General features: G+C 43.4%; 2 protein-coding genes across 2 annotated transcripts in view; one reads left to right on the top strand and one right to left on the bottom strand.

Moving 5' to 3' along the window:
• top3a (DNA topoisomerase III alpha) overlaps positions 1-1914 on the bottom strand; it is a 58859-nt gene extending 56945 nt beyond the window's left edge. Inside the window, exon 1 of the mRNA XM_090197961.1 lies at positions 337-1914. Coding sequence (XP_090054087.1) covers positions 337-558 — 222 coding nt within the window. The 5' untranslated portion in view covers positions 559-1914. The remainder of the gene's footprint in view (positions 1-336) is intronic.
• smcr8a (Smith-Magenis syndrome chromosome region, candidate 8a) lies at positions 1221-27486 on the top strand. Its single transcript, XM_090197960.1, has 6 exons — positions 1221-1981; positions 2094-2242; positions 8553-8813; positions 9067-10653; positions 22310-22534; positions 24970-27486. The coding sequence occupies exons 1-6, from the start codon at positions 1784-1786 to the stop codon at positions 25910-25912; spliced, it is 3363 nt and encodes a 1120-aa protein (XP_090054086.1). The 5' UTR covers positions 1221-1783; the 3' UTR covers positions 25913-27486.
• Positions 27487-27777: the final 291 nt, after the last annotated feature.

The raw sequence follows: 27777 nt of genomic DNA, 5'->3' as shown, positions 1-27777 counted from the left end.
AAACACAGACAACAGACAGTTTATTATAGACAGACAGCCCCTCCCTCTGAAACACAGACAGTATATTATAGACAGACAGCCCCTCCCTCTGAAACACAGACAGTTTATTATAGACAGACAGCCCCTCCCTCTGAAACACAGACAACAGACAGTTTATTATAGACAGACAGCCAGAGACAATAAACAGAGACAATCACACCTGATGATGTGAGACATTATGTCATGGGAAGACAGCTGGAAGCTGAGATAAACAGACAATCGTCCCATGTACTGATAAAAACCATTTCTCTCACACACCTAAGACCCAAACACACACACACACACAGACAGACCCACCCTCCTCGCTCTGCCGTCAGACATGATCTCCGCGATGCATTTGGCCGCGTCATTCTTCTCCGCCACACAGAGAACCCGTTTGATCTGAGTCCTCCGGATCATGTCTCCCGGGGAGTCTGTCCTCTTCTGTCCGGTGACGCTAAACCCCCTGTGGACCTGGAGCCGTAACGTTAACGGTCGTCCGGATGTGAACAGAGCCCTAGTCAGATGATGTATCAGCATAGCTAGCCTAGCCTAGCCAGGGCGCGTTGGAGCTACACTTGGCATAACGTTACACACACACGTCGTGCCCAGCTAACATTAGTCAATATAACTCCTGAAGCGTTGTTACAAACTGTTATTTTGACTGATCCAACAGATTGACACAACATAAAACTGTCCAGATCTCACAGGGTCAGTTAGCTTGATGGGAGTAGCTAGCTAAATCATGTCAAACTTCAACCCTGAAACTAAGTTTACATGCCGAAGCTTAACCTTACAATTTTCCTGATCACCTAAACACAATTTACAATGTAACGTGCATTAGCGTGGACCCAATCTGCTAATAAATAAATCGTTTTAAAACTATTTTGCCAACTGAAAGGGTTGGTAAAAACGGCAGATAAATTTGATGTTATTGATTTTACAAATTCCGCGCCTGTCAACGACAGCAGTCGTAAAACGACGATGTCGTAAAACAACTGTCGTAAAACCCCTTCCTGTTCGTGTGAATAATACTTTTTATGCCGATGTCCTTTAATTTTACGCCAAAAATACTACGCGAAGAGTATCTATTTTCAAGATTGAAATTGTGATTCATAATCTTAAATCATGTTGAATGTGTAATGTTAGGTTTGTAATTTTAGGACAGATAGCTACTTCCTTATGTGAGCTGGTCACGTGGTAACTACCAGCGGATTTTAATATGGCTACGGTCAGGATGTACATTTAACATTAAATAGTTTCACCGTATTTACTACTGGGACTTTATTATACCAGTGCATGACGGGCCACTGCCGATATTACCCGGTAACGGTGCACGATTCCCCGGACGAGCAATGTGTCATTGATGGGGTGTCGGGATAGGTCGTGTTCCGTTACGCGTCGTCTGCTTGCCAGATAACTGTCTTGACGTCGGTACTGTACGGGGGACGGAGCCAGAGAGATAGTCCCGGTGTTAAGTGCTATTGTTTATATACAGCGGTGACAGACAGACAGCCTTTGGTCAGATGTCATGTTGATGTGTGGCCTTCCTGCATCGTGTGATATCATCATGGACAGACAGGTGAAGACCACTCCCAGCTTGTAGAGGTAACGGGACGCAGACAGACAGGCAACCGTCAGTGTCGTGGACTGTTACTCCCAGCGAGTAGAGGGATACAGACAGACAGACGGACAGTCAGACATCTAGCCTAGTGGATGGACATCCTCTGACGTCAAAGCTGACCCAAGCCCGGTCCAGAGAAAGATGATTGGTGCCCCAGACGTGGTGGCGTTTACTAAGGAGGATGATTTTGGGGAGGTAGGGTACCCCAACCCCTGGGTGGTGCCAGAAGAGTTCTCTGTCCCTCTGTTCCCATCGAATAACAACGCCAACCCCTGGGCCAAGACGTCATACGCCAAGTTCACTAAGGACTTCATCCTCATATCAGAGTTCTCTGAGCAGGTCGGTACCAGGGGCAACTGGGGGAGGGGTGTGTGTGTTGATCTGACGGTGTGTATGTCCGGACGGGGTGTGTGTGTGTAATGAGCTGACCTTGTGTTGTCCTCCCCTCCAGGTGGGCCCCCAGCCTCTTCTCACCATTCCTGACGACCCAAAGGTGTTTGGGACCTTTGACCTGAACTACTTCAGTCTGAGGATCATGTCTGTTGACTACCAGGCCTCGTTCGTAGGACACCCCACCGGCAGCGGATACCCACGACTCAGGTAGCTGTCCTATTTTATTATGTTTTATTGTCCTATTTTATTATGTTTTATTGTCCTATTTTATTATGTTTTATTGTCCTATTTTATTATGTTTTATTGTCCTATTTTATTATGTTTTATTGTACTCTAATGATATCCTATTTTATTATGTTTTATTGTACTCTACTCTGATGTCCGATTTGTATTGTACTCTAATGATATCCTATTGTATTTGTATTGTACTCTAATGATATCCTATTGTATTTGTATTGTACTCTAATGATATCCTATTGTATTTGTATTGTACTCTAATGATGTCCTATTGTATTTGTATTGTACTCTACTCTAATGATATCCTATTGTATTTGTATTCTACTCTAATGATATCCTATTGTATTTGTATTGTACTCTAATGATATCCTATTGTATTTGTATTGTACTCTAATGATATCCTATTGTATTTGTATTGTACTCTACTGTAATGATGTCCTATTGTATTTGTATTGTACTCTACTCTAATGATATCCTATTGTATTTGTATTGTACTCTACTCTAATGATGTCCTATTGTATTTGTATTGTACTCTACTCTAATGATATCCTATTGTATTTGTATTGTACTCTACTCTAATGATATCCTATTGTATTTGTATTGTACTCTAATGATATCCTATTGTATTTGTATTGTACTCTAATGATGTCCTATTGTATTTGTATTGTACTCTACTCTAATGATATCCTATTGTATTTGTATTGTACTCTACTCTAATGATATCCTATTGTATTTGTATTGTACTCTAATGATATCCTATTGTATTTGTATTGTACTCTACTCTAATGATATCCTATTGTATTTGTACTGTACTCTACTCTAATGATATCCTATTGTATTTGTATTGTACTCTACTCTAATGATATCCTATTGTATTTGTATTGTACTCTAATGATATCCTATTGTATGTGTATTGTACTCTAATGATATCCTATTGTATTTGTATTGTACTCTACTCTAATGATATCCTATTGTATTTGTATTGTACTCTAATGATATCCTATTGTATGTGTATTGTACTCTAATGATATCCTATTGTATTTGTATTGTACTCTACTCTAATGATATCCTATTGTATTTGTATTGTACTCTACTCTAATGATATCCTATTGTATTTGTATTGTACTCTAATGATGTCCTATTGTATTTGTATTGTACTCTAATGATGTCCTATTGTATTTGTATTGTACTCTACTCTAATGATATCCTATTGTATTTGTATTGTACTCTAATGATGTCCTATTGTATTTGTATTGTACTCTAATGATATCCTATTGTATTTGTATTGTACTCTAATGATGTCCTATTGTATTTGTACTCTACTCTAATGATATCCTATTGTATTTGTATTGTACTCTACTCTAATGATATCCTATTGTATTTGTATTGTACTCTAATGATGTCCTATTGTATTTGTATTGTACTCTACTCTAATGATATCCTATTGTATTTGTATTGTACTCTAATGATATCCTATTGTATTTGTATTGTACTCTAATGATGTCCTATTGTATTTGTATTGTACTCTACTCTAATGATATCCTATTGTATTTGTATTGTACTCTAATGATATCCTATTGTATTTGTATTGTACTCTAATGATGTCCTATTGTATTTGTATTGTACTCTACTCTAATGATATCCTATTGTATTTGTATTGTACTCTAATGATATCCTATTGTATTTGTATTGTACTCTAATGATGTCCTATTGTATTTGTATTGTACTCTACTCTAATGATATCCTATTGTATTTGTATTGTACTCTACTCTAATGATATCCTATTGTATTTGTATTGTACTCTAATGATGTCCTATTGTATTTGTATTGTACTCTACTCTAATGATGTCCTATTGTATTTGTATTGTACTCTAATGATATCCTATTGTATTTGTATTGTACTCTAATGATATCCTATTGTATTTGTATTGTACTCTAATGATGTCCTATTGTATTTGTATTGTACTCTACTCTAATGATGTCCTATTGTATTTGTATTGTACTCTAATGATATCCTATTGTATTTGTATTGTACTCTAATGATATCCTATTGTATTTGTATTGTACTCTACTGTAATGATGTCCTATTGTATTTGTATTGTACTCTACTCTAATGATATCCTATTGTATTTGTATTGTACTCTACTCTAATGATGTCCTATTGTATTTGTATTGTACTCTACTCTAATGATATCCTATTGTATTTGTATTGTACTCTACTCTAATGATATCCTATTGTATTTGTATTGTACTCTAATGATATCCTATTGTATTTGTATTGTACTCTAATGATATCCTATTGTATTTGTATTGTACTCTAATGATATCCTATTGTATTTTTATTGTACTCTAATGATATCCTATTGTATTTGTATTGTACTCTAATGATGTCCTATTGTATTTGTATTGTACTCTACTCTAATGATATCCTATTGTATTTGTATTGTACTCTAATGATATCCTATTGTATTTGTATTGTACTCTACTCTAATGATATCCTATTGTATTTGTATTGTACTCTAATGATATCCTATTGTATTTGTATTGTACTCTAATGATATCCTATTGTATTTGTATTGTACTCTACTCTAATGATATCCTATTGTATTTGTATTGTACTCTAATGATATCCTATTGTATTTGTATTGTACTCTAATGATGTCCTATTGTATTTGTATTGTACTCTAATGATATCCTATTGTATTTGTATTGTACTCTAATGATATTGTATTTGTATTGTACTCTACTGTAATGACATCCTATTTTACTGTTTTCTGTTACATTCTATTATATTCTACTCTAATTCTATTCTGTTCTATTCTACTCTAGTTCTATTCTGTTATTCTACTCTAGTTCTATTCTATTCTACTCTAGTTCTATTCTATTCTACTCTAGTTCTATTATGTTCTATTCTATTCTACTCTAGTTCTATTCTGTTCTATTCTACTCTAGTTCTATTCTGTTCTATTCTACTCTAGTTCTATTCTGTTCTATTCTGTTCTATTCTACTCTAGTTCTATTCTACTCTAGTTCTATTCTGTTCTATTCTACTCTAGTTCTATTCTGTTCTGTTCTACTCTAGTTCTATTCTGTTCTGTTCTACTCTAGTTCTATTCTACTCTAGTTCTATTCTACTCTAGTTCTATTCTGTTCTATTCTACTCTAGTTCTATTCTGTTCTGTTCTACTCTAGTTCTATTCTGTTCTATTCTACTCTAGTTCTATTCTACTCTAGTTCGATTCTACTCTAGTTCTATTCTACTCTAGTTCTATTCTACTCTAGTTCTATTCTACTCTAGTTCTATTCTACTCTAGTTCTATTCTACTCTAGTTCTGTTCTATTCTACTCTAGTTCTATTCTGTTCTATTCTACTCTAGTTCTATTCTACTCTAGTTCTATTCTACTCTAGTTCTATTCTACTCTAGTTCTATTCTACTCTAGTTCTGTTCTATTCTACTCTAGTTCTATTCTGTTCTATTCTACTCTAGTTCTATTCTACTCTAGTTCTATTCTACTCTAGTTCTATTCTACTCTAGTTCTATTCTACTCTAGTTCTATTCTACTCTAGTTCTATTCTACTCTAGTTCTATTCTACTCTAGTTCTGTTCTATTCTACTCTAGTTCTATTCTACTCTAGTTCTGTTCTATTCTACTCTAGTTCTATTCTGTTCTATTCTACTCTAGTTCTATTCTGTTCTATTCTACTCTAGTTCTATTCTACTCTAGTTCTATAGTTCTATTCTACTCTAGTTCTATTCTACTCTAGTTCTATTCTACTCTAGTTCTATTCTACTCTAGTTCTATTCTACTCTAGTTCTATTCTACTCTAGTTCTGTTCGATTCTACTCTAGTTCTATTCTACTCTAGTTCTGTTCTATTCTACTCTAGTTCTATTCTGTTCTATTCTACTCTAGTTCTATTCTGTTCTATTCTACTCTAGTTCTATTCTACTCTAGTTCTATAGTTCTATTCTACTCTAGTTCTATTCTACTCTAGTTCTATTCTACTCTAGTTCTATTCTACTCTAGTTCTATTCTACTCTAGTTCTATTCTACTCTAGTTCTATTCTATTCTACTCTAGTTCTATTCTACTCTAGTTCTGTTCGATTCTACTCTAGTTCTATTCTACTCTAGTTCTGTTCTATTCTACTCTAGTTCTATTCTGTTCTATTCTACTCTAGTTCTATTCTGTTCTATTCTACTCTAGTTCTATTCTACTCTAGTTCTATTCTACTCTAGTTCTATTCTACTCTAGTTCTGTTCTATTCTACTCTAGTTCTATTCTGTTCTATTCTACTCTAGTTCTATTCTACTCTAGTTCTATTCTACTCTAGTTCTATTCTACTCTAGTTCTATTCTACTCTAGTTCTGTTCTATTCTACTCTAGTTCTGTTCTATTCTACTCTAGTTCTATTCTGTTCTATTCTACTCTAGTTCTATTCTACTCTAGTTCTATTCTACTCTAGTTCTATTCTACTCTAGTTCTATTCTACTCTAGTTCTGTTCTATTCTACTCTAGTTCTATTCTGTTCTATTCTACTCTAGTTCTATTCTACTCTAGTTCTATTCTACTCTAGTTCTATTCTACTCTAGTTCTATTCTACTCTAGTTCTATTCTACTCTAGTTCTATTCTACTCTAGTTCTATTCTACTCTAGTTCTGTTCTATTCTACTCTAGTTCTATTCTACTCTAGTTCTGTTCTATTCTACTCTAGTTCTATTCTGTTCTATTCTACTCTAGTTCTATTCTGTTCTATTCTACTCTAGTTCTATTCTACTCTAGTTCTATAGTTCTATTCTACTCTAGTTCTATTCTACTCTAGTTCTATTCTACTCTAGTTCTATTCTACTCTAGTTCTATTCTACTCTAGTTCTATTCTACTCTAGTTCTGTTCGATTCTACTCTAGTTCTATTCTACTCTAGTTCTGTTCTATTCTACTCTAGTTCTATTCTGTTCTATTCTACTCTAGTTCTATTCTGTTCTATTCTACTCTAGTTCTATTCTACTCTAGTTCTATAGTTCTATTCTACTCTAGTTCTATTCTACTCTAGTTCTATTCTACTCTAGTTCTATTCTACTCTAGTTCTATTCTACTCTAGTTCTATTCTACTCTAGTTCTGTTCTATTCTACTCTAGTTCTATTCTACTCTAGTTCTGTTCGATTCTACTCTAGTTCTATTCTACTCTAGTTCTGTTCTATTCTACTCTAGTTCTATTCTGTTCTATTCTACTCTAGTTCTATTCTGTTCTATTCTACTCTAGTTCTATTCTACTCTAGTTCTATTCTACTCTAGTTCTATTCTACTCTAGTTCTATTCTACTCTAGTTCTATTCTATTCTACTCTAGTTCTATTATGTTATATTCTATTCTACTCTAGTTCTATTCTGTTATTCTACTCTAGTTCTATTCTATTCTACTCTAGTTCTATTATGTTATATTCTATTCTACTCTAGTTCTATTCTGTTCTATTCTACTCTAGTTCTATTCTATTCTACTCTAGTTCTATTCTGTTCTATTCTACTCTAGTTCTGTTCTATTCTACTCTAGTTCTGTTCTGTTCTATTCTACTCTAGTTCTATTCTGTTCTATTCTACTCTAGTTCTATTCTGTTCTATTCTACTGTAGTTCTATAGTTCTATTCTACTCTAGTTATATTCTGTTCTATAGTTATATTCTACTCTAATTCTGTTCTATTCTAATTATTTTCTGTTATTTTCTGTTACATTGTATTAATGTTCTACTCTAATTCTTTTCTCTTCTATTATATTCTACTCTAATTCTGTTCTATTCTAATTATTTCCTGTTACATTATATTCTACTCTAATTCTGTTCTATTCTGCTGTAATTATTTTCTGTTCTATTCTTGTTAGAATGTAACAGAAAATAATTACAGTAGAAGAGAACAGAATAGAATAGAATGTAACAGAAAATAATTACAGTAGAATATAATAGAATATTAATTAATTCTAATTCTGTTCTGTTGCATTCTATTATATTCTACTCTAATTCTGTTCTATTCTAATTATGTTCTGTTACATTCTATTATATTCTACTCTAATTCTGTTACATTCTATTATATTCTACTCTAATTGTATCCTGTTCTCTCCTCCCCTGTAGTTTTGTGGAGGACTCCAGGGTGGTTCTGGGTAACTCTAAGGAGGGGGCGTTTGACTAGTCTGTTCTCTCCTCCCCTGTAGTTTTGTGGAGGACTCCAGGGTGGTTCTGGGTAACTCTAAGGAGGGGGCGTTTGACTAGTCTGTTCTCTCCTCCCCTGTAGTTTTGTGGAGGACTCCCGGGTGGTGCTGGGTGACTCTAAGGAGGGGGCGTTTGCCTACGTTCACCACCTGACGCTCTATGACCTGGAGGCCCGAGGCTTTGTCCGCCCGTTCTGCATGGCCTACGTCTCTGCCGACGAGAGGAAGATCATGCTGCAGTTCCAGGAGCTGTCGCTCCTCTTCTCCCGCGCCTCCGAGTGCCTGAAGACCGGAAACCGACGGGCCTTCGCCCGCGAGCTGCAGAGGAAGCTACGTGACCTGGAGTACGAGGACACACACACTCTGACACACACACACACACACACACTCTGACACACACGCTCTGACATACACACACACTCTGACACACACACACACTCTGACACACACACACACACACACACACACGCTCTGACACACACACACGCTCTGACACAAACACACTGACACACACTCACACTCTGACACACACACACACTCTGACAGGTTCCTACTGCTACCATCTGTTGTAACTTCCTGTTGTGCTTCTCCTGCCAGGTACACACGGTCTGTTCTGCAGAAAGAGGAGGGGCTTCAGCGGGAGGCGGGGCCTCAGGGGTGTTACTCCGCCCGCGCGGTGGACAAGGCCAATGAGCTTGCGGCGATGGAGAAGAGTATCTACGAGCACCGAGACCTGCTGAGGCAGATCACCTCGTACCCCCTCCGCCCCCGCCGAGACCCCCACGCCGCACACTGTCAACACTGTGTCACAGAGTCACAGAGACACAGAGACGCGCCGCCTGGCCCCGACCGTGACACGGGGGAGGAGGCGGGACAGAGGAGGCAGTCCTACACCCCGCAGCTGATCAAGGGGAAGTCGGCCAAGTGTTTCGCCAAGCGTCTGAAGAACCTGACGGAGTTATGCGAGGAGAGGTTCTACGAGGCCACCGTGGAACTACTCAACCACACAGAGCGGTGTTTCCGGGGGGACTTGTGTTACCTGTACACCCGTCGCCTGGACCGAGCGCTACGCAGGAAGCAGAACATCACCAACTTCCTGTTTGAGGAGGAGCTAGGGGAGGAGGAAGAGGAAGTAGCGGTGCTGGGAAGAATCTTCTGTTCTCTCAACCACACAGTGGGGACGGACTCACATATACACACCCCTTCCATCGTGCTTTGCCCCGAGCCACCGGAGTCTGTGGAGGGTCTGGAGGTGAACCCTCCCTGCCCTGATAACTCTGCCCAGCAGAGTGAGGCCCTGACCGGGGAGGAGAGGCTGGAGTCGTCACTCTCTGATCTGACCATGGAGACCCAGGACCAGGAAAGCTCTGAGGAGAATAAGGACAGCTTTAGTAGTGACAGGAGTGGAGGAGAGGAGGAGGAGGAGGGACGGGAGGGAGGAGATCAGACCCCTGTTTTTCTGCTGGAGGCTGAGGAGGGGGGAGAGGGTGAGACACACCGTGTGTGTGAGAGGGAGGGAGAGGCAGAAGGAGTGTTTAACAGAAAGAGGGAGGGAGAGGCAGAAGGAGTGGTTAACAGAAAGAGGGAGGGAGAGGCAGAAGGAGTGTTTAATGGAGAGAGGGAGGGAGAGGCAGAAGGAGTGTTTAACGGAAAGACGGAGGGAGAGGCAGGAGTGCTTGGGAGAGAGGAGGGAGGGGCTGAGACAGAGGAGGGAGGGGCTGAGACAGAGGAGGGAGGGGCTGAGACAGAGGAGGGAGGGGCTGAGACAGAGGAGGGTGATGGACAGAGAGTTCCTGACCCTGAGTTACTGGTCCAGATGGACACGGCCTGCTGCATGTCTCAGGAGGGCTTCCTGTACAACTCTTCTCCCCCAGACATGCTGCCTGCTTCTGGGCTGCAGCCCGGCTCTCTACCCCTTCCCCTGGTGGTCAACCAGGAGCCCCAGGCCCTGCTGCCGGTCCAGGGGGACTACGGCCTGGGTTCCCCCCACTGCCCGAGCCCTGGGGCTGGGCTGGACCTGCCCGTCTCCTCCTCGGGAGATACCACCTCCAGGGGTTCGGACCAGGACGGGTGGGACTGTACCATGTCAGCGTCTACGGGGTCCGAACGGGCCGGCTCACCTCTGGGGTACGGGGGGTTGGTAACGCTGAGGCAGAAGAAGAGGGCCGGGCAGGGAGCGCTCAGGTGAGTCACTCATTGGTTGATTAATTCATTCTATAGCTTAGAGGACTCCTGATATCTCCAGTCTATGTGTGTGTTTTCTATACCTGCTCCCCCCCCCCCATGGAAGGTGTTTTCTATACCTGCTCGCCCCCATGGAAGGTGTTTTCTATACCTGCTCCCCCCCCATGGAAGGTGTTTTCTATACCTGCTCCCCCCCCCCCCTCCATGGAAGGTGTTTTCTATACCTGCTCGCCCCATGGAAGGTGTTTTCTATACCTGCCCCCCCCCCCCCCCATGGAAGGTGTTTTCTATACCTGCTCCCCCCCCATGGAAGGTGTTTTCTATACCTGCTCCCCCCCCCCCATGGAAGGTGTTTTCTATACCTGCCCCCCCCTCCATGGAAGGTGTTTTCTATACCTGCCCCCCCCCCCCTCCATGGAAGGTGTTTTCTATACCTGCCCCCCCCCCATGGAAGGTGTTTTCTATACCTGCCCCCCCCCCCTCCATGGAAGGTGTTTTCTATACCTGCCCCCCCCCCCCCCTCCATGGAAGGTGTTTTCTATACCTGCTCCCCCCCATGGAAGGTGTTTTCTATACCTGCCCCCCCCTCCATGGAAGGTGTTTTGTATACCTGCCCCCCCCCATGGAAGGTGGTTTCTATACCTCCCCCCCCCCCCCCCCCCATGGAAGGTGTTTTCTATACCTGCCCATCTGCTCTCTCTCTCACCTGCTGTCACTGTCACTTGTCCACTCAACTGTAACTGTCATGTACTGTCATGTTGTCTTGTCTCTGTCCTTTCCCTTCACCCTGTCTCCCTCTGCTGGTCGTGTTAGGTTACCTTTTCTCCCCCGCTTTCCCCCAGCTGTCCCTTGTCTCCTCTAACTACCCATTCACCCCGTTCCCCACCTGTTCCCTTTTTCCCTCTGATTAGGTCCCTATATCTCTCTCTGTTTCTGCTCCTGTCCTTGTCGGATTCTTGTTTGTTTGTGTCATTCATGCCTGAACCAGACTGTCGTCATGTTTGCTGTAACCTTGTCCTGTCCTGTCGGAATCTGCCGGTCCATCTGAGCCTACCTATGTTTGGTAATTAAAGAAGCTCTGTTTAAGTTGATTCGCTTTTGGGTCCTCATTCACGCACCGTAACAGAAGAATCCGACCAAGAATGGACCCAGCGACTTCGGATCCTCTCCACTCAGCCGTCGAGATCCAGGGAGCGATGCTAGGCAGACACAAGCAGGAATTGTCTGCTGCTCGACATGCCGTTGAGACCCTGGCCACCCAAGTCTCCAACCTCACAGAACAGGTTCACCATCTCCGCCTCGATCCACCGGCCACTTCCAGGGCTTTCGAATCTCCGGAGCCCAGAATCAATAACCCGCCGTGTTACTCTGGGGAGCCCACTGAATGCCGCTCGTTCCTCACCCAGTGTGATATTGTGTTTTCTCTCCAGCCCAACACTTACTCCAGGAGCACTGCTCGTGTCGCCTACGTCATATCTCTCCTTATTGGACGGGCTCGTGAGTGGGGCACGGCAATCTGGGAGGCAAGGGCTGAGTGTACTAACCAGTATCAAGACTTTAAGGAGGAGATGATACGGGTTTTTGATCGATCTGTTTTTGGGGAGGAGGCTTCCAGGGCCCTGTCTTCCCTATGTCAAGGCAATCGATCCATAACAGACTACTCTATTGAGTTTCGCACTCTTGCTGTCTCCAGTGGCTGGAACGAGCCGGCCTTGCTCGCTCGTCTTCTGGAGGGTTTCCGCGCAGAGGTAAAGGATGAGATTCTCTCCCGGGAGGTTCCTTCCAGCGTGGATTCCTTGATTGAACTCGCTATTCGCATTGAGCGACGGGTTGATCTTCGTCACCGAGCTCGTGGAAAGGAGCTCGCGCTCTCCGTCGCCTCCCTCTCCGCATCACTACCATCTTCCTCTGCCGGCTCGGGTGCTGAGTCCATGCAGCTGGGAGGTATCCGCATCTCGACTGAGGAGAGGGAACGGAGAATCACCAACCGCCTCTGTCTCTATTGCGGTTCTGCTGGTCATTTTGTCACTTCATGTCCAGTAAAAGCCAGAGCTCGTCAGTAAGCGGAGGGCTACTGGTGAGCGCTACTACTCCTGTCTCTCCTTCAAGATCCTGCACTACCTTGTCGGTCCATCTACGCTGGACCGGTTCGTCAGCTTCCTGCAGTGCCTTAATAGACTCTGGGGCGGAGGGCTGTTTTATGGACGAGACCTGGGCTCGGGAACATGACATTCCTCTCAGACAGTTAAAGGAGCCCACGGCCTTGTTCGCCCTGGATGGTAGTCCTCTCCCCAGGATTCAGCGTGAGACGCTACCTTTAACCCTCACTGTTTCTGGTAATCATAGTGAAACCATTTCTTTTTTAATTTTTCGTTCACCTTTTACACCTGTTGTTTTGGGCCATCCCTGGCTAGTTTGTCATAATCCTTCCATTAATTGGTCTAGTAATTCTATCCTCTCCTGGAACGTCTCTTGTCATGTGAAATGTTTAATGTCTGCTATCCCTCCTGTTTCCTCTGTCTCTTCTTCACAGGAGGAGCCTGGTGATTTGACAGGGGTGCCGGAGGAATATCACGATCTACGCACGGTGTTCAGTCGGTCCAGGGCCACCTCTCTTCCTCCACACCGGTCGTATGATTGTAGTATTGATCTCCTTCCGGGAACCACCCCCCCCGGGGTAGACTATACTCTCTGTCGGCTCCCGAACGTAAGGCTCTCGAAGATTATTTGTCTGTAGCTCTTGACGCCGGTACCATAGTCCCCTCCTCCTCTCCCGCCGGAGCGGGGTTTTTTTTTGTCAAGAAGAAGGACGGGTCTCTGCGCCCCTGCATAGATTATCGAGGGCTGAATGACATAACAGTGAAGAATCGTTATCCGCTTCCTCTTATGTCTTCAGCCTTCGAGATCCTGCAGGGAGCCAGGTTTTTCACTAAGTTGGACCTTCGTAACGCTTACCATCTCGTGCGCATCAGGGAGGGGGACGAGTGGAAGACGGCGTTTAACACTCCGTTAGGGCACTTTGAATACCGGGTTCTTCCTTTCGGCCTCGCTAACGCTCCAGCTGTCTTTCAGGCATTAGTCAATGATGTCCTGAGAGACATGCTGAACATCTTTGTTTTCGTTTACCTTGACGATATCCTGATTTTTTCACCGTCACTCCAGATTCATGTTCAGCACGTTCGACGTGTCCTCCAGCGCCTTTTAGAGAATTGTCTTTTTGTGAAGGCTGAGAAGTGCACTTTTCATGCCTCCTCCGTCACATTTCTCGGTTCTGTTATTTCCGCTGAAGGCATTAAGATGGATCCCGCTAAGGTCCAAGCTGTCATTGATTGGCCCGCCCCTAAGTCACGCGTCGAGCTGCAGCGCTTTCTCGGCTTCGCGAACTTCTATCGTCGTTTCATCCGTAATTTCGGTCAGGTGGCAGCTCCTCTCACAGCCCTTACTTCTGTCAAGACGTGCTTTAAGTGGTCCGTTTCCGCCCAGGGAGCTTTTGATCTCCTCAAGAATCGTTTTACATCCGCTCCTATCCTTGTTACACCTGACGTCTCTAGACAGTTCGTTGTCGAGGTTGACGCGTCAGAGGTGGGAGTGGGAGCCATCCTTTCTCAGCGCTCCCTCTCTGACGACAAGGTCCACCCATGCGCGTATTTTTCTCATCGCCTGTCGCCGTCGGAACGTAACTATGATGTGGGTAACCGCGAACTGCTCGCCATCCGGTTAGCCCTAGGCGAATGGCGACAGTGGTTGGAGGGGGCGACTGTTCCTTTTGTCGTTTGGACTGACCATAGGAACCTTGAGTACATCCGTTCTGCCAAACGACTTAATGCGCGTCAGGCGCGTTGGGCGCTGTTTTTCGCTCGTTTCGAGTTCGTGATTTCTTATCGTCCGGGCTCTAAGAACACCAAGCCTGATGCTTTGTCTCGTCTCTTCAGTTCTTCAGTAGCCTCCACTGACCCCGAGGGGATTCTCCCTGAGGGGCGTGTTGTCGGGTTGACTGTCTGGGGAATTGAGAGGCAGGTAAAGCAAGCACTCACTCAAACTCCGTCGCCGCGCGCTTGTCCTAGGAACCTTCTTTTCGTTCCCGTTCCTACTCGTCTGGCCGTTCTTCAGTGGGCTCACTCTGCCAAGTTAGCCGGCCACCCTGGCGTTCGGGGTACGCTTGCTTCCATTCGCCAGCGTTTCTGGTGGCCCACCCGGGAGCATGACACGCGTCGTTTCGTGGCTGCTTGTTCGGTCTGCGCGCAGACTAAGTCCGGTAACTCTCCTCCTGCCGGCCGTCTCAGGCCGCTTCCTATTCCCTCTCGACCGTGGTCTCACATCGCCTTAGATTTTGTCACCGGACTGCCTTCGTCAGCGGGGAAGACTGTTATTCTTACGGTTGTCGATAGGTTCTCTAAGGCGGCTCATTTCATTCCCCTTGCTAAGCTTCCTTCTGCTAAAGAGACGGCACAAATCATCATCGAGAATGTTTTCAGAATTCATGGCCTTCCGTCAGACGTCGTTTCGGACAGAGGTCCGCAATTCACGTCTCAATTTTGGAGGGAGTTTTGCCGTTTGATTGGGGCTTCCGTCAGTCTCTCTTCCGGCTTTCACCCCCAGTCTAACGGTCAAGCAGAACGGGCCAATCAGACTATTGGTCGCATCTTACGCAGTCTTTCTTTTCGCAACCCTGCGTCTTGGTCAGAACAGCTCCCCTGGGCAGAATACGCCCACAACTCGCTTCCTTCGTCTGCGACCGGGCTATCTCCTTTTCAGAGTAGCCTCGGGTACCAGCCTCCGTTGTTCTCATCTCAGTTCGCCGAGTCCAGCGTCCCCTCCGCTCAGGCTTTTGTCCAACGTTGCGAGCGCACCTGGAAGAGGGTCAGGTCTGCACTTTGCCGTTATAGGGCGCAGACTGTGAGAGCTGCTAATAAGCGTAGAACTAAGAGCCCTAGATATTGTCGCGGTCAGAGAGTTTGGCTCTCCACTCAGAACCTCCCCCTTAAGACGGCTTCTCGCAAGTTGACCCCGCGGTTCATTGGTCCATTCCGTATCTCTCAGGTCATTAATCCTGTCGCAGTGCGACTTCTTCTTCCGCGATATCTTCGTCGCGTCCACCCGGTCTTCCATGTCTCCTGTGTTAAGCCCGTTCTTCGCGCCCCCGCTCGTCTTCCCCCCCCCCCCCCCCCATCCTTGTCGAGGGCGCACCTATCTACAGGGTCCGTAAAATCTTGGACATGCGTCCTCGGGGCCGTGGTCATCAGTACCTAGTTGACTGGGAGGGGTACGGTCCTGAGGAGAGGAGTTGGGTTCCCTCTCGGGACGTGCTGGACCATGCGCTGATTGATGATTTCCTCCGTTGCCGCCAGGTTTCCTCCTCGAGTGCGCCAGGAGGCGCTCGGTGAGTGGGGGGGTACTGTCATGTACTGTCATGTTGTCTTGTCTCTGTCCTTTCCCTTCACCCTGTCTCCCTCTGCTGGTCGTGTTAGGTTACCTTTTCTCCCCCGCTTTCCCCCAGCTGTCCCTTGTCTCCTCTAACTACCCATTCACCCCGTTCCCCACCTGTTCCCTTTTTCCCTCTGATTAGGTCCCTATATCTCTCTCTGTTTCTGCTCCTGTCCTTGTCGGATTCTTGTTTGTTTGTGTCATTCATGCCTGAACCAGACTGTCGTCATGTTTGCTGTAACCTTGTCCTGTCCTGTCGGAATCTGCCGGTCCATCTGAGCCTACCTATGTTTGGTAATTAAAGAAGCTCTGTTTAAGTTGATTCGCTTTTGGGTCCTCATTCACGCACCGTAACAGTAACATTATTGTCATTGGAGAGTTCCTCAATGAGCACGACACCTCGGAGAGTTCCTCAATGAGCTAGACACATTGATTAGCTCATTTCCTGACGATGGCTCGCCACTCATCGTTCTTGGCGACTTCAACCTCCCAATGTCTGCCTTCAATTCATTTCTTTCCAAGTTTCTCTTTCCCCTCCTTGTGATCTTACAGAACAGGGCTGTGGGAGGCTGAGATACTCATTGTGATCTTACAGAACAGGGCTGTGGGAGGCTGAGATACTCATTGTGATCTTACAGAACAGGGCTGTGGGAGGCTGAGATACTCATGTATATACTATATCCTGTATCTTAGTCTATGCATTACTCATCTCATATATATATACTATATTCTGTCCTATTCTACTGTATCTTAGTCTCTGACATCGCTCATCCTTCCTTTACTTTAGATTGTTGTGTATTGTTAGATATTACTGTTGGAGCTAAAAACACAAGCATTATATATTACTGTTGGAGCTAGAAACACAAGCATTATATATTACTGTTGGAGCTAAAAACACCAGCATTATATATTACTGTTGGAGCTAGAAACACAAGCATTATATATTACTGTTGGAGCTAAAAACACCAGCATTATATATTACTGTTGGAGCTAGAAACACAAGCATTATATATTACTGTTGGAGCTAAAAACACCAGCATTATATATTACTGTTGGAGCTAGAAACACAAGCATTATATATTACTGTTGGAGCTAGAAACACCAGCATTATATATTACTGTTGGAGCTAAAAACACCAGCATTATATATTACTGTTGGAGCTAGAAACACAAGCATTATATATTACTGTTGGAGCTAGAAACACCAGCATTATATATTACTGTTGGAGCTAAAAACACCAGCATTATATATTACTGTTGGAGCTAGAAACACCAGCATTATATATTACTGTTGGAGCTAAAAACACCAGCATTATATATTACTGTTGGAGCTAGAAACACCAGCATTATATATTACTGTTGGAGCTAAAAACACCAGCATTATATATTACTGTTGGAGCTAGAAACACCAGCATTATATATTACTGTTGGAGCTAGAAACACAAGCATTATATATTACTGTACTGTTGGAGCTAGAAACACAAGCATTATATATTACTGTTGGAGCTAGAAACACCAGCATTATATATTACTGTACTGTTGGAGCTAGAAACACAAGCATTAGATATTACTGTTGGAGCTAGAAACACCAGCATTATATATTACTGTTGGAGCTAGAAACACAAGCATTATATATTACTGTTGGAGCTAGAAACACCAGCATTATATATTACTGTTGGAGCTAAAAACACAAGCATTATATATTACTGTTGGAGCTAGAAACACAAGCATTATATATTACTGTTGGAGCTAGAAACACAAGCATTAGATATTACTGTACTGTTGGAGCTAGAAACACCAGCATTATATATTACTGTTGGAGCTAAAAACACAAGCATTATATATTACTGTACTGTTGGAGCTAGAAACACAAGCATTATATATTACTGTTGGAGCTAGAAACACAAGCATTATATATTACTGTTGGAGCTAGAAACACAAGCATTATATATTACTGTTGGAGCTAGAAACACAAGCATTATATATTACTGTTGGAGCTAGAAACACAAGCATTATATATTACTGTTGGAGCTAGAAACACAAGCATTATATATTACTGTTGGAGCTAGAAACACAAGCATTATATATTACTGTTGGAGCTAGAAACACAAGCATTATATATTACTGTTGGAGCTAGAAACACAAGCATTATATATTACTGTACTGTTGGAGCTAGAAACACAAGCATTATATATTACTGTTGGAGCTAGAAACACAAGCATTATATATTACTGTTGGAGCTAGAAACACAAGCATTATATATTACTGTACTGTTGGAGCTAGAAACACAAGCATTATATATTACTGTTGGAGCTAGAAACACAAGCATTATATATTACTGTTGGAGCTAGAAACACAAGCATTATATATTACTGTTGGAGCTAGAAACACAAGCATTATATATTACTGTACTGTTGGAGCTAGAAACACAAGCATTAGATATTACTGACTGTTGGAGCTAGAAACACAAGCATTATATATTACTGTACTGTTGGAGCTAGAAACACAAGCATTAGATATTACTGTTGGAGCTAGAAACACAAGCATTAGATATTACTGTTGGAGCTAGAAACACCAGCATTATATATTACTGATGGAGCTAGAAACACAAGCATTATATATTACTGACTGTTGGAGCTAGAAACACAAGCATTATATATTACTGTTGGAGCTAGAAACACAAGCATTATATATTACTGTACTGTTGGAGCTAGAAACACAAGCATTATGTATTACTGTACTGTTGGAGCTAGAAACACAAGCATTATATATTACTGTTGGAGCTAGAAACACAAGCATTATATATTACTGTACTGTTGGAGCTAGAAACACAAGCATTAGATATTACTGTTGGAGCTAAAAACACAAGCATTAGATATTACTGTACTGTTGGAGCTAGAAACACAAGCATTAGATATTACTGTTGGAGCTAAAAACACAAGCATTAGATATTACTGTACTGTTGGAGCTAGAAACACAAGCATTATGTATTACTGTACTGTTGGAGCTAGAAACACAAGCATTATATATTACTGCACTGTTGGAGCTAGAAACACAATCATTTAGTTAGATATTACTGTTGGAGCTAGAAACACAAGCATTTAGTTAGATATTACTGTTGGAGCTAGAAACACAAGCATTATATATTACTGCACTGTTGGAGCTAAAAACACAAGCATTAGATATTACTGTTGGAGCTAAAAACACAAGCATTAGATATTACTGTACTGTTGGAGCTAGAAACACAAGCATTATGTATTACTGTACTGTTGGAGCTAGAAACACAAGCATTATGTATTACTGTACTGTTGGAGCTAGAAACACAAGCATTATATATTACTGCACTGTTGGAGCTAGAAACACAAGCATTTAGTTAGATATTGCTGCACTGTTGGAGCTAGAAACACAAGCATTGTATATTACTGTTGGAGCTAGAAACACAAGCATTATATATTACTGCACTGTTGGAGCTAGAAACACAAGCATTTAGTTAGATATTGCTGCACTGTTGGAGCTAGAAACACAAGCATTGTATATTACTGTTGGAGCTAGAAACACAAGCATTATATATTACTGCACTGTTGGAGCTAGAAACACAAGCATTTAGTTAGATATTACTGTACTGTTGGAGCTAGAAACACAAGCATTATATATTACTGCACTGTTGGAGCTAGAAACACAAGCATTTAGTTAGATATTGCTGCACTGTTGGAGCTAGAAACACAAGCATTGTATATTACTGTTGGAGCTAGAAACACAAGCATTATATATTACTGCACTGTTGGAGCTAGAAACACAAGCATTTAGTTAGATATTACTGTACTGTTGGAGCTAGAAACACAAGCATTAGATATTACTATACTGTTGGAGCTAGAAACACAAGCATTTAGTTAGATATTATTGCACTGTTGGAGCTAGAAACACAAGCATTGTATATTACTGCACTGTTGGAGCTAGAAACACAAGCATTAGATATTACTGTACTGTTGGAGCTAGAAACACAAGCATTAGATATTACTGTGCTGTTGGAGCTAGGAACACAAGCATTGTATATTACTGACTGTTGGAGCTAGAAACACAAGCATTAGATATTACTGACTGTTGGAGCTAGGAACACAAGCATTTAGTTAGATATTACTGACTGTTGGAGCTAGAAACACAAACATTTAGTTAGATATTACTGTTGGAGCTGGGAACACCAGCATTTAGTTAGATATTACTGACTGTTGGAGCTAGAAACACAGGCATTATATTACTGTACTGTTGGAGCTAGGAACACAAGCATTAGATATTGCTGTACTGTTGGAGCTAGGAACACAAGCATTTAGTTAGATATTACTGTTGGAGCTAGGAACACAAGCATTATATATTACTGTTGGAGCTAGAAACACAAGCATTTAGTCAGATATTACTGTACTGTTGGAGCTAGAAACACAAGCATTTAGTTAGATATTACTGTACTGTTGGAGCTGGGAACACAAGCATTTAGTTAGATACTACTGCACTGTTGGAGCTAGAAACACAAGCATTTAGTTAGATATTGCTGCACTGTTGGAGCTAGAAACACAAGCATTAGATATTACTGTTGGAGCTAGAAACACAAGCATTTAGTTAGATATTGCTGCACTGTTGGAGCTAGGAACACATGCATTATATATTACTGTTGGAGCTAGAAACACAAGCATTAGATATTACTGTTGGAGCTAGGAACACAAGCATTAGATATTACTGTACTGTTGGAGCTAGAAACACAAGCATTGTATATTACTGCACTGTTGGAGCTAGAAACACAAGCATTTAGTCAGATATTGCTGCACTGTTGGAGCTAGGAACACAAGCATTAGATACTACTGTACTGTTGGAGCTGGGAACACAAGCATTTAGTTAGATATTACTGACTGTTGGAGCTAGGAACACAAGCATTTAGTTAGATATTACTGTACTGTTGGAGCTAGGAACACAAGCATTAGATATTACTGCACTGTTGGAGCTAAAAACACAAGCATTAGATATTACTGTTGGAGCTAAAAACACAAGCATTAGATATTACTGTACTGTTGGAGCTAGAAACACAAGCATTATGTATTACTGTACTGTTGGAGCTAGAAACACAAGCATTTAGTTAGATATTACTGTTGGAGCTAAAAACACAAGCATTATGTATTACTGTACTGTTGGAGCTAGAAACACAAGCATTTAGTTATATATAACTGCACTGTTGGAGCTAGGAACACAAGCATTAGAAATTACTGTACTGTTGGAGCTAGAAACACAAGCATTGTATATTACTGCACTGTTGGAGCTAGAAACACAAGCATTTAGTCAGATATTACTGTGCTGTTGGAGCTAGAAACACAAGCATTAGATATTACTGTACTGTTGGAGCTAGAAACACAAGCATTGTATATTACTGCACTGTTGGAGCTAGAAACACAAGCATTTAGTCAGATATTACTGTGCTGTTGGAGCTAGAAACACAAGCATTAGATATTACTGTACTGTTGGAACTAGAAACACAAGCATTAGATATTACTGACTGTTGGAGCTAGGAACACAAGCATTTAGTTAGATATTACTGACTGTTGGAGCTAGAAACACAAACATTTAGTTAGATATTACTGTTGGAGCTGGGAACACCAGCATTTAGTTAGATATTACTGACTGTTGGAGCTAGAAACACAAGCATATAGTTAGATATTGCTGTTGGAGCTAGAAACACAAGCATTTAGTTAGATATTGCTGTTGGAGCTAGAAACACAAGCATTTAGTTAGATATTGCTGTTGGAGCTAGAAACACAAGCATTTAGTTAGATATTGCTGTTGGAGCTAGAAACACAAGCATTTAGTTAGATATTACTGTACTGTTGGAGCTAGAAACACAAGCATTTAGTTAGATATTGCTGTTGGAGCTAGAAACACAAGCATTTAGTTAGATATTGCTGTTGGAGCTAGAAACACAAGCATTTAGTTAGATATTACTGTTGGAGCTAGAAACACAAGCATTTAGTTAGATATTGCTGTTGGAGCTAGAAACACAAGCATTTAGTTAGATACTACTGTACTGTTGGAGCTAGAAACACAAGCATTTAGTTAGATACTACTGTACTGTTGGAGCTAGAAACACAAGCATTTAGTTAGATGTTACTGTTGGAGCTAGGAACACCCTCAATAACATTGCTAAAAACGTGTATGTGACCAATAACGTGATCATCTCTCTCGGTCTCTACCTCCAGGTTTGTGCGTCAGTATCCGTTTGCCCTGCATGCCCTGTGGTCCCTACTGAGTGGTCGAACCCTGGTGGTCCTGGGATCTGAGGAGGGGAGGGTCAGGAGGCTGGTGTCCGCTCTAGCCCTCTACGTGCCTGGACCCGGGCGCTGTGGGGAGAGGGTCCAGCCCTGGTTGTCCTGCCCCTTCAGCCTCACTGACCTACAGCGATGGAAACTCATAGGACTGCAGAGGTGAGGAGGAAGGGGCGGTGCCTGTGTTCTACAGCAGCAGGCTGTCACATGACATGATGCTGTCATCAGTCCTGGGGTCAGTCTGTGCATCTTTTGACCGAAACACTTCCTGTTATAACTAGCCCATATACAGTCAACTTCCTGTTATAACTAGCCCATATACAGTGAACTTCCTGTTATAACTAGCCCATATACAGTGAACTTCCTGTTATAACTAGCCTGTCAACGTTCTGTTATAACTAGCCTATCTACGGTCTACTTCCTGTTATAACTAGCCTATATACGGTGAACTTCCTGTTATAACGAGCCTATATACAGTGAACTTCCTGTTATAACTAGCCTGTCAACGTTCTGTTATAACTAGCCTATATACAGTCAACTGCCCTATATACAGTAGACATGTCTCCTAGCTCCTACCCTATATACAGTAGACATGCCTCCTAGCTCCTACCCTATATACAGTAGACATGCCTCCTCCTCCTCCTACCCTATATACAGTAGACATGTCTCATAGCTCCTACCCTATATACAGTAGACATGCCTCCTCCTCCTCCTACCCTATATACAGTAGACATGCCTCCTCCTCCTTCTACCCTATATACAGTAGACATGCCTCCTCCTACCCTATATACTGTAGACATGCCTCCTCCTACCCTATATACAGTAGACATGCCTCCTCCTACCCTATATACAGTAGACATGCCTCCTCCTCCTACCCTATATACAGTAGACATGCCTCCTCCTCCTACCCTATATACAGTAGACATGCCTCCTAGCTCCTACCCTATATACAGTAGACATGCCTCCTCCTCCTCCTACCCTATATACAGTAGACGTGTCTCCTAGCTCCTACCCTATAGACAGTAGACATGTCTCCTAGCTCCTACCCTATATACAGTAGACATGCCTCCTAGCTCATACCCTATATACAGTAGACATGCCTCCTCCTACCCTATATACAGTAGACATGTCTCCTCCTACCCAATATACAGTAGACATGCCTCCTCCTCCTACCCTATATACAGTAAACATGCCTCCTCCTACCCTATTTACAGTAGACATGCCTCCTCCTCCTACCCTATATACAGTAGACATGCCTCCTCCTCCTACCCTATATACAGTAGACATGCCTTCTCCTCCTACCCTATATACAGTAGACATGCCTCCTCCTACCCTATATACTGTAGACATGCCTCCTCCTACCCTATATACAGTAGACATGCCTCCTACCCTATATACAGTAGACATGCCTCCTAGCTCCTACCATATATACAGTAGACATGCCTCCCAGCTCCTACCCTATATACAGTAGACATGCCTCCTAGCTCCTACCCTATATACAGTAGACATGCCTCCTAGCTCCTACCCTATATACAGTAGACATGCCTCCTAGCTCCTACCCTATATACAGTAGACATGCCTCCCAGCTCCTACCCTATATACAGTAGACATGCCTCCTCCTCCTACCCTATATACAGTAGACATGCCTCCTAGCTCCTACCCTATATACAGTAGACATGCCTCCCAGCTCCTACCCTATATACAGTAGACATGCCTCCTCCTCCTACCCTATATACAGTAGACATGCCTCCTAGCTCCTACCCTATATACAGTAGACATGCCTCCTAGCTCCTACCCTATATACAGTAGACATGCCTCCTAGCTCCTACCCTATATACAGTAGACATGCCTCCTAGCTCCTACCCTATATATAGTAGACATGCCTCCTCCTCCTACCCTATATACAGTAGACATGCCTCCTCCTCCTACCCTATATACAGTAGACATGCCTCCTAGCTCCTACCCTATATACAGTAGACATGCCTCGCAGCTCCTACCCTATATACAGTAGACATGCCTCCTCCTCCTACCCTATATACAGTAGACATGCCTCCTAGCTCCTACCCTATATACAGTAGACATGCCTCCTAGCTCCTACCCTATATACAGTAGACATGCCTCCTAGCTCCTACCCTATATACAGTAGACATGCCTCCTAGCTCCTACCCTATATACAGTAGACATGCCTCCTAGCTCCTACCCTATATATAGTAGACATGCCTCCTCCTCCTACCCTATATACAGTAGACATGCCTCCTCCTCCTACCCTATATACAGTAGACATGCCTCCTACTCCTACCCTATATACAGTAGACATGCCTCCTAGCTCCTACCCTATATACAGTAGACATGCCTCCCAGCTCCTACCCTATATACAGTAGACATGCCTCCTAGCTCCTACTCATACAGACAGCCTAATTAAAGTCTACACACCCCTTGCATAGTTCTCATTTTGCGGCCTTAAATTAAAGTATAAAAAGTGCATTTATTTGGGATCGTTTTCCCCCATTAATCAACATAAAATCTGTCTAGACTTTCACGAGGCGCTGTGCATCTCACTCAGACTGAGGTTCTCCTCCCTCTTTACCTCCCAGGATGGCGTCTCCCGTGGGGACCAGCATGCTCTGCTCTCTGTCTCGCTACAGCCGTTACATCTCCGTCCTGGACGCCGACCGGAAGACCCTCCGTTGCCCCGGCTACCGCGGAACCCTCCTGGCCAACGTGGCGGACCACCGTACCCGTCTGCGCCGAGGTTCCACCTACTTCCTTCATCTCCAGAACGTGCTCAGTAGACTGGCTTCCCGGGCCTTCCTCCTTAGCTTTACGCATCACCTCCACCTTCCCATCAGCCACCTGGAGCAGAGACAGGAAGTGGAGGAGAGGACGAGAGGCTTCCTGAGGGATCAGCTCAGGCTTGGGGAAGACGACTGTTCCATCCTGATGTACCTGAGTCAGCTGATCACACAGCACTACCTGGACAGTACCTCAGGAGGAGCTGTTACTACACAACCCCACCTGGAGAAGGACAACACGCCTGGAACCAACCAGCAGGACCTGGACAGTACCTCAGGAGGCGCTGTTACCACACAACCCCACCTGGAGAAGGACAACACGCCTGGAACCACACAGCAGGACCTGGAAGCTAACAACATACTAGACCCTGCCACAGGGGGTGCTGTAAACCAACAAGACCCTGAGTCTAATACTGGAGGCAGAGTGAATACAGGGCAGTACCTAGACCCTACCACTGGGGGCGCTATAACCCCAGAGACGGGCGTAGAGCCTACCACTGGGGGCGCTATAACCCCAGAGACGGGCGTAGAGCCTACCACTGGGGGCGCTATAACCCCAGAGACGGGCGTAGAGCCTACAACTGGGGGCGCTATAACCCCAGAGCAGTACCTAGACCCTACCACTGGGGGCGCTATAACCCCAGAGCAGTACCTAGACCCTATCATCAATCAGTCTGCTACTAGGAGCAGAGCTCCACCCAGCTTCACCTTTAACTACACCACCAGTCTCCTATACAAGATCTGATCTGAAACACTGACGGGGGTCAAATGTCCCGAGAGCCTTCAAGTCCTCTCTACTCACCTCCTCAAAATAACACCGGAGGAGACAGATCTGCGGTAGATTCACTCTGGGTTGGAGACGGGAGGGCCTGTCTCTGTCTCCTAGGTAATCAGGAGAGACTGAGGGCCCATCTCTGTCTCCTAGGTAATCAGGAGGGACTGAGGGCCTGTCTCTGTCTCCTAGGTAATCAGGAGGGACTGAGGGCCTGTCTCTGTCTCCTAGGTAACCAGGAGAGACTGAGGGGGTTTAGTGAATGTAATGTAGCAGTGTTCATGCTGTCCATCAAGTCCTCCTTCCGATGAATGCCCTAACCTCGGGGGGGGGGGGGCCTGGACGCTGATTTAGATTGATTGATGAATGCCCTAACCTCGGGGGGAGGGGGGACCTGGACGCTGATTTAGATTGATTGACAAGTCACTATGAACCGTCCTTCTGATCTGAGCGAGAAGTGTGTGTGTGAAACGTTAATATGAGGCATGTTCTGTGTGTGTGTGTGTGTGTGTTGTGTGTGAGAAATGTTAATGAGGCATGTTCTGTGTGTGTGTGTGTGTGTGTGTGTGTGTGTGTGTGTGTGTGTGTGTGTGTGTGTGTGTGTGTGTGTGTGTGTGTGTGTGTAACGTTAATATGAGGCATGTTCTGTGTGTGTTCGTGCCGGTCTGTCTCCCGTGACGTTGCATGTTGTCCACGGAACCACAGTACTACTACAGTTGCTTAGGAACGTTGACGTTGTAAAAAGATCAGATTGGTGCCCATTCAACACATCTAATCTAACAAAAGAGGATAATTTGTCAAATCTGTCACGATTTATGTTTTGTAACAAACCCACGATGTAGTTACTTAAGTCCCGATTATATTGGACTGTTTTCCCTGCGTAACATGTAGAAGTTGTCCCTTTTTCAGGTTTAGAAGAAGAGGTGACCGCTAAATGCTAACTCCCATCCGTATAAGCTGGTAGCATAGCTAGCATACAGAAATCGTTGATGGTAGTCATGTCATTTAAAAAAAAAACGAATGCACTTGATTGGTGACGATGACATGAGTTGATGTTAACCAAGCATTATACCTCAACACCGTGTGAAATAGACAATAGCTTAACTGTAGGCTAATTTAGCTTTGTCGCCCCCCCCCCCCCCCCCAATGAGGAAGCTTGGGGATCTTAACCCCCGACGCGTTTCCATGGCAACGGCGTTCCCATTGTTTTGTTCAGTTGGATTTAGCTCGTTACTGCATCTGTAACCAACGCCGTGTATATAAACTCTGGACTGCTGATGCTTTGTTTTGGCCATTTAGAGGCTTTCAGCCACCGGTCGGCCATTTTGACAGTCCTCCATAGGATTGAATGGAATTCTACAGCATTTCAATTAAAGGTTTCGAGGACCAAATTACATGTATTTCAGTATTTGTTGTTGTTGTAGTTTGGGACAGTAACATTAGTATTTTTAAGGTGGGGGGGTGGGGACGTTTATTTTTTTTAGTGTAGCTCACGTGTAAAATTATACATTTAAGGTGTATAATGGAATAAACGTGTCAGAAATGAATGTTGTGACGTTAGTAAATGGATTTCTATATCTTCCAACATATTATTTACAATTGAGAGCCAAGATGGCTGCCGGTGGCTTCAATACAGCACCCCCCTGTCAGCCACCCAGGGTTTATACACATCATTAAGGAGAGCCAAAATGGCTGCCGGTGGCTTCAATACAGCACCCCCCTGTCAGCCACCCAGGGTTTATACACATCATTAAGGAGAGCCAAAATGGCTGCCGGTGGCTTCAATACAGCAGCCACCCAGGGTTTATACACATCATTAAGGAGAGCCAAGATGGCTG

Source organism: Oncorhynchus mykiss, chromosome 13 (genome assembly GCF_057628025.1).
Source record: "Oncorhynchus mykiss isolate SJ-2025 chromosome 13, ASM5762802v1, whole genome shotgun sequence".
NCBI lineage: Eukaryota > Metazoa > Chordata > Actinopteri > Salmoniformes > Salmonidae > Oncorhynchus > Oncorhynchus mykiss.
The sequence above is the reverse complement of the archived record's forward strand: the minus strand, read 5'-3'. Positions and strand labels throughout refer to the sequence as shown.

Coding starts and splice junctions, on each gene's coding strand:
- smcr8a (XM_090197960.1), top strand. CDS start 1,784: ATGATTGGTGCCCCAGACGTGGTGGCGTTTACTAAGGAGGATGATTTT. Junction 1,982..2,093: donor TATCAGAGTTCTCTGAGCAG/GTCGGTACCAGG, acceptor CCTCCCCTCCAG/GTGGGCCCCCAGCCTCTTCT. Junction 2,243..8,552: donor AGCGGATACCCACGACTCAG/GTAGCTGTCCTA, acceptor CCTCCCCTGTAG/TTTTGTGGAGGACTCCCGGG.